Source organism: Branchiostoma belcheri, unplaced genomic scaffold (genome assembly GCF_001625305.1).
Source record: "Branchiostoma belcheri isolate BF01 breed outbred unplaced genomic scaffold, Haploidv18h27 scaffold122, whole genome shotgun sequence".
NCBI classification, from domain to species: Eukaryota; Metazoa; Chordata; class Leptocardii; order Amphioxiformes; family Branchiostomatidae; genus Branchiostoma; species Branchiostoma belcheri.
In genome coordinates, this window is record NW_017802625.1 from 135,614 (window position 1) to 143,714 (window position 8,101).

Below are 8,101 nucleotides of genomic sequence, written 5' to 3' on the forward strand. Positions count from 1 at the left end.
TTCTTTCAAAGGCTGCTTGCAAATTCTACGGCTTGAAAATCGCACGACGACCTAGCTACGACGAATGTGACCGCGAAGACTCTCTTAGGATATCGCCTTCTTGTTATCTCCATGAAAAGTTAACTTAGACTATCAGTCGAAATAATACGTCTTACGTTCTGGGCAAGTTTGGTGGTGGTCTGATTCTGCTAAATGGTGGAGACTTTGACTGTTATTCAGTCTTCTTGTTTGCTGAAAGTCATTCCATACAATCGATTTATTTGCTGATCAATCTTCAATGTTAGGTTCGTGTCCCTTGCTGTGACTGTGATGCAGTTTGCTCCTACATGTACCCTAGCAGCAAAGCTGCAATGTTGTACCGACCACCATTCAGCGTAGCCTCTACCAGGCTTTCCTACGGGGGTTCGGATGGTAGAATTCTGCAAAAGCGGAAACAAATTAGCCAGGAAAGTCAGTCGACGGCTGCAGGAGGTTAGCCTGGGTGCCTCCGTAGTAGTTTTCGCCCGCTCCCTAATGTCGCTGGGCAAACTGTTCTATCCAGCAGACCAACTCCCCTGACATGTTATCTCTCTATTTGGCCGATTTCTACTCTTTCCCGTCGCCTCCCAATGCCTGGTAGAGGCTAGAGGATGGCACCCGGGCTAGCGAGAGGGTTGATTCCGCCCTTAAATGAAGTCTACGGTCGCTAAACTACCCTGGCCAGTTACTTTTCCCTACTTGGCTAAATTTTACTGTTTTTGAACCCACGTTGTTAGCGTGGTAGTGACTAACTTTAGCGGGTAGTCCGGTAGGTAGATCCGTCTTAAACATCCAGCTTTACTCCCAGCTCAGTTCCACCAACTCAGCAGAGCCGTCTGTTTGCTTGTTTTCTTACGCATTTCTTCGCTCGGTTAACCCCAATGTCTTTCTACAAAAACGACCAGTAGTTCTTTCCTCAGTACAAACGATATGACCTATCTGCACAGACAATGGCCCTGTCGCATTTTTGGAGTGCGTGTTTCACAAGCTCTCAGGTATCTGTTTCTTTGAGAAACTTCCCCAAGCAACAACCGACAATCCAAGCGCTGACATTTTTGGTTAGGCCACAGCAAGTAATTTTTTGGATGACATCAGCGCGCGCATTGATTTTCGTCTGATTTGGGAAAAAAAACCCCAAGAAATTTCGTTGCCCTCTGACAGTGGTCAACCAATGCAGAAAATGGGCAAATATGTCTGTTGCCATGCCGAGATGTGGATGGTAGATAAATATGAAGATAGGAGACAAGACAAGGCTCTGATTTATTGTTTTGTCTTTTACCTTGATGCAGTAAAGTATTTCATTCCTTTTATATGTGATGTTCCCACTGAATCAAAACCATTTTGTACAATGATTGAAAGCTTTTATTTTTCAGTGACAATGGATGTTGTAATAATTGGCAGTAAACCTAGCACAGTATGGGTATCATTTCTTGCTTAACAAGGTTTATGATGTCAAAATTTGAAAATGTAGGAATCTTGTTTTTTGGCCCGCCTTGTTTTGTTTTCGCCCTATCGCATTTAGATTTGGAGTCTAAGGAGGATGTTATCCATAAACTTTACTTGTTGTGGCCTAACAGCCCCTGCAACAACAAACCCACACTGGCAGACATGCTCCAGAGGACGTGAATGGGGCCTTTTCAAACACCGCCTGCATACGGGGATACCCATCGACTTAATTTTCCTCCCACCCTTTCAATCACTCTATAAACATCGCGGGTCGACCTTGCTGGTCTGGGATTATCACTACCCTGCATAGGTGCCAAACTAGTATCGGGCCGTTAGCCGTTTTTCTTCGGCAGCCAAGAGCCCTTCGCCCGCCTATCTAAATTAGCGCCGCCACGGAGGAGTTGAACCCAGGAGTTCTAGGGCCGGGCAAATTCTCCTGGGCTCAATACTTCCGTGGCGTTACTAGTACCGGGTCGTTAGCCGTTTTTCTTCGGCAGCCAAGAGCCCTTCGCCCGCCTATCTAAATTACCGCCACGGAGGAGTTGAACCCAGGAGTTCTATGGCCGGGCAAATTCTCCTGGGCTCAACTCCTCCGTGGCGGTGATCTAGATAGGCGGGGTGCGGGGGAAGGGCTCTTGGCTGCCGAAGGAAAACGGCTAACGGCCCGATACTAGTCTGGCGTCCAGCGTAGATTAGCACGTGTACATCATCGCAGGAGTGTCTGGAGTTGTGGAAAGACAGTCCTAGAAATGTCAGGCTGGTCCTTACTACATTAATAAATCTTCGGTGTGTAATGGGGCGTGTAGAAGGAAATGTAGAGCCTTGGGAAATCTGGACAGCTAGGATTGACGGATCGTGGTTTATCTTACCCTGGAAATCCAGACTCGCTGTCCGGGCCGCAAAAGCCCTTCGCCCGCTGGTGTAAATTACCGCTACGGGGGAGTCTAGCCCGGGGGGAGGTTGGCTGGGCCAGCCAACTCCCCTCGGGCTCAACTCCCCCGTAGCGGTAATTTAGGCAGGCGGGCGAAAGGCTCTCGGCTGCCGAAGGAAAACGGCTAACGGCCCGATACTAGTTTGGCATCCAGGGTAGGTTTATCTGGGAATGTGGCAGTGTGGGAGAGACTCCTTCATGTGTTACAAGGACGCTTAGGTCTGGGAGGTCGTCGTTTGACGTCATACTTTACTTAATTGACACAACAAAAGTACAGCGACTTTCGTAAGGTCTAAAACTACACGTAGACATACAGGCAAATACATGGGTACAGCGAAATTAACCTATACGTACAAAACAATAGATGGGTCAGCTAATACTACTTGTTCTAAGGTCTAAACATTCTTTGATATATTTACCTATTTGTACACAGTAAGGGTTATTACCTTCTAGGATGAAGTTAAATTTATCTATAGCGTGAAATGTAACAAATTCTGTTGAGCAAGCGGAGAGAAGGTTGAACAGCTTTGTGTGTTTATCGTTATATAGTGGACAATCTAAAATAAAATGTTATTCGTCTTCAATATCATTGGGACAGAATGGACAAAACCTCTGGTCATATGAACGTGAGCTTCCTGCGAGCATTCGTGACTGTGATTTTGGTAGCTTTTATTATTAGGCTTTAGAAGCGGCTGGAAAGAGTACAAATTGGCCAGATCACATGAACAACGGCATACTGTGCTCCCTTTATTGCACTCTCTTTTTTAAGTAGATATATTGACTAACTCCCTTGGCATTTTATCTGTCTGTTTGGCAAATTTCTACTCTTTCCAGCTGCTCCGGAAGCCTGGTAGAGGCTAGATCTTCGGACGTGTTTCAGTTGATAGAATAGCACTTTGTTGACGGTAGGATTATCTGACTGTAAAAATAAACCATTTTCGCTTAGAAAACAACCGTCCGGTGCTTTACATTACCGGGCTGAAGTATCTAACGCTCTAACCCTCTCTTGGTGGTCTTGGTGGCAACTTCGGACGGATTTAAACACGAATCTAGTCCATGGAACACTTCTCTCCAAGCAGAGGTCTGGGTAGCCTCCATAGCATGCCAAAAACTGGGGGTTTGGGGGTCTTTAGGGTTTTCTATGTACTATTTTCTGATTGCATATAGACAACATAGCCGGCCTGGTTGAATTACCCCTGTTTTTTTTTGAGAACAGGGAAAATCAGAAAACAGCCGAAGACCACCAAATCCACAGTTCTATAAGCCTGCTACGGAGGCTAAGGTTTAGGCATGGGCTTATATACGTGTTCTTTTTTTTTTTTTGTACTGACATCTTTTTTTCACCAGCCAAACGCATGACTTGCTTGGGGAGTACATAGAAACACCAGCTTTTTACTGATACTCAATACTCTATGCTACACGACAGGAATTAAGAATACGTTTCCTCTTTCGTAAATTACCTTCCTTGTACCTTAATCACTAAGGGGCTAGAAAAAGTCCTTTATTGTTGTTTACACTTTGTTTTAACGATGTATAGGCTATCGTGTGTCGTTTATGTTGTGTATGCCACATTGTGTTGTATTTGAAAGGTTTGATAACAATTAAACTTAATCCATTTTTATCTCGGTTAAAATACTTCCAATACAAGAAACTTGGGCCATTTAGCTAGCCTCTACCAGGCTTCAGGAGGCGGCTGGAAAGAGTAGAGAGATCGGTCAAATAGAGAGATAACATTCCGGGGGAGTTGGTCTGCTAGAGAGTACATTTCGGGAGCGGCAAAATGTTCTCTCCAGCAGACCAACTCCCCTGGCATGAATATCTCTCTATTTAGCCGATTTCTACTCTTTCCAGCCGCTTTCCGAAGCCTGGTAGAGGCTACCATTTAGCTACTTAAAATCCAGGCCATCTAGCTTTGTTTGTACGTCAGATCAAGGACGTTACTTCCCTGATATCTTTGGCCAGACCTGTTGTCTTTGTTTTCTCGATAAAGCGCTTTCAGCGTGCGTGTTGACACACAGTACAAACAATGCGCTTTTATAAAAACAACAGGGTTGTACTACATGTATAATCTCCAAGCAGATCCCTTTCGGTGGCAAAAAGACAGTATCAAATTGGCCAGGCAGTATCCATTAGCCAGAGAAGGTCGTCAGCCACCGACGGGGTAGCGACAAAAAAAAAACGACCATATATAAAAAGGTAATGATCATTCCCCCACAACCACTGCTTGGATAGTACTACATGTACTGATTACGGCGAGGTAACTTAAATCTCCAAGCAGATATTTTGGTGGCTGCAAGACGGTATAAACTTGCAGTATTCATTTGCTACTCGAAGGTTGGTGAAAGATACCAGTACAGGGAAGAAAGCCCTATAAAAAAACCTAAAACATGTCAAAAATAAGCCGTATCCTAAACCTCTGCTTGAAGAGTTGACTGTAGGGCCATGTTGATTTGATCATATGGATGACATCCCTGGGAACCCCAAAACTGATGCGAGCCAGTGAATAAAAAAAAAAGTTTGCCATGAAGAAATTTACGTGGTTTTGAAAGTTGAAAAAATGACACAGAGTATGGTATGGCGAAAAATTCATTTCTTTACATTTTCGTCTTTTTCGTTTGATGTTGACATTGGTATCGTTTTCCATTGGTTTTTTTACGGTATACATTTTTTTACATTTTCTTACCGTATACATTTGTTCATTTGTTCATTTTGCAACTGTTTTGTACTATTTACCGTATGGTTGAAAACTTTTTATTTTTGGAAACGGCCGAAAATTCATGCGCGCGAGTATGTCATCCATATAATCAAATCAACATGGCCTAAGTAGCTCCTGAGCTTTACAATCCGAAAACCTTTCATCAAACAAGCCCGGTAGTTTTTTTTCTCGCTCGATTGACGCACGAGATTTCGCTCGGGTGGCGGCCTCTCTCCTCCCCGCCTTTGTCTCAGGGCTGTATCGGTTACTGCGGGCCGTTTCATCACTCATGAGCAAAGAATTCTGCGAATGTCTGGAACAAATATACGAGTTTTTGTTTCAAACACTAACAACCTTTTCCTTTTTTTCCCGCTTCATTTTACAGGTTCCCGTTGGCGTCTGGTGTCCACTCTTCAACTGAGGGTCGTGGAAAAAAGTGACGAACAAAATCTACTTGTAAGACTTAGACATCACCGCTGAGAAGAGAAGAGGAAAGTTTCATTCCACGCAGGCCTCTGGGATGTGAAGTTAAAACCATGGCAAAATTACAAGGTAGCCAGTGCACGAGATTCGCGTGGATTTTGTTGGTGTGTGTCCTGAACATTGCGGACTGCTCTACCGGCTCGGTGGCGCTCGGCCGCCATCTTTTATCAGACGATGACTCGGACGCGACTGACCACACCATCGCTACCCTGACGGACTTCTGGCAGCGGGTCAAGGCGGCTGTGCAGGACACAGAGGTCAAACTGGACGACACGTCGCCGACAGAGCCGCTGTTCGGGAAAGATGACGCCCCAATCGGCCCCCCTCCCCAGACCAGCGCGCTCGCAAACGACATCGTCACGCAGATCCTCTCAGCGGTCGCCCAGGGCAACGAGCAGCGGGCCAGCAACGAGGATCTCCTCTCCAACCTCACGGCCAGAGTCGTCAGCATCGAATCTGAACTTGCCCGTGTGAGAAAGGTCAACGACAGACTGCACGATCAGGTCCGGAATCTGACGGCCATCAAGAAGGCGTCGCGCGACAAGCGCAGACGGCATCACAGCTCCGTGGCTCGTCTCTCCCGCGCCATCACCAGGCTGCAGGGCGAGCTGGAGAAGGAGAAACACCGCGTCAGGCGGTACGAGGAGGAGCTGGCCTTCATGTCGGAGAGACAGGAGCGGCTGGAGGGCAGGATCGCCGAGATCACGCTCATGTTCCGCGACCAGCACCCGCTACTGGACCCCGACCCCTCCGTCAAGGAAATCAAGTCCGCAGACGGACGGTTGCTGTCCCCTCTACCCGAAGGAAGCAGCCAAGACAAGGCGGAAGACAAGAAAGACGGCGAAGACGCACACGGGGAAGACGAAGAAGACGACTATTACTACGACTACAACGAACACACGGCAAGAACGCCAAAAGAACAGTAGGAATACTACACTACCCGTCCGTCTAGCATGTAGCAAAGAAATTATCAGAGAAAATACGCTATAAAACTTTGTTTCCACTTCGTCGTTAGCAGTGGCAGGTATATATTACGTTCTGTGTTTGGCAGCTGATGTATCACAAAGAAAGATTTGTATGTAAAAGGTAGATAAGAATCGACAGACACTTGAGCCTGAGTGCTCCCCCGTGTGTAACAAAGTGGGCTCGACGTTGTACAAAGATATTATCGTGAAACTGATGTGTATCTCGTTCCCAGGACGACATCTCGTGACCAGAGTGTCTCACGCGTAGACCGTTGTATACTTAAACTTAGGCCGTTTTGATTTGATTATATGGATGACATCCACGCGCGCATAAATTTTCCGTTAGCAAATTTAAAAAAAAGAGAAAATTGATCAACTGTAAATCGTACAAAGCAGCGGCAAAATGAGCAAATATATGATGTAAGTTGGAACAAAATATTGAAAAATTATAAATGTAGATTGTCAAAATCAAATCCAAAGGAAAAAAAAAACACATGAAGAAATGAAAATGAAGAGTCTATTATTCGTCATACCATAATTTGTGTTTAGTCGTTTGTTCAACCTTTATGACCGTAGATTTCAGAGGGCAGGCAACTTTTTTTTGTGCCAAACTTTTTTTTTTATTCGCACGCTCGCATCAGTTTTGGGGGTTCCCAGAGGATGTCATCCCTATAATCAAATCAACATGGCCTAAACTGTACATGCATTCAATCATCCACGCGTTGTCGCATGCAAGTTTGTGAAATGATATCTTCATCTTCTATATCAGGCAGATATCATGCATGAAATACCTCCAATACAGCCCGTATACAGGTGTTGAAAGTACGAAATATATCACATTTCGCCGCGGTGTATTGTATTCATCGTATCACGACTTGTAAATGTATATAGGGAACAGTAAGTTAGTGTTCAACTAAGGCCACAGCAAGTAATTTTTATGGATGACATCAACGCGCATATTACGTTTCGCCTGATTTTGGAAAAAAAACAAGAAATTTTAATTAATTTGTTGCCTTCTGACAATGGTCAACATGCCGAAAATGGGTAAAGATGTCTGTTGCCATGCCGGAAGGTAGATGGCAGATAACTATGAAGAGATGAGACAAAAAATGCTCTGATTTAATGTTTTGTTTCTTACTTTGATATGTGATATGTGATGGTGGCTGTGTATATGTGATGTTCCCACTGAATTAAAACCATTGGTACAATGATTGAGTCAAAATTTTAAATTGTAGGAACCTTGTTTTTTTGGCCCGCCTTGTTTTTTTTTTCGCCTGCTCGCATTAGATTTGGAATCTGCGGCGGATGTCATCCATGAAATTTACCTGCTGTGGCCTAAATACCATTGATATTGCCTTAATTAAGGTGACTTACTTATTCACTGTCGACACTGTGCAGTGACCATATACATAATTTTATAAATTAAATATGGTCCGCAATGTTAAAGTATGATTTGACGACACCAAAACACACAAAGTTACAAAATACAATTTCTTTATCAATGAAATCATTTTGAACCAAGAATGAATTTTTGTCCTTCTGCGATCGCCGCTTGAATATAGA

At 44.5% G+C, this 8,101-nt stretch overlaps 1 protein-coding gene across 2 annotated transcripts in view; it reads left to right on the forward strand.

Moving 5' to 3' along the window:
* The window catches only part of LOC109463146, a 34,647-nt gene extending 27,759 nt beyond the window's left edge, over positions 1–6,888 (forward strand). For both annotated transcript variants that reach the window (XM_019759865.1, XM_019759864.1), the window contains exon 2: positions 5,476–6,888. In XM_019759865.1, coding sequence (XP_019615424.1) covers positions 5,627–6,499 — 873 coding nt within the window. In that variant the 5' untranslated portion in view covers positions 5,476–5,626 and the 3' untranslated portion in view covers positions 6,500–6,888. The remainder of the gene's footprint in view (positions 1–5,475) is intronic.
* The last annotated feature ends 1,213 nt before the right edge of the window (positions 6,889–8,101 follow it).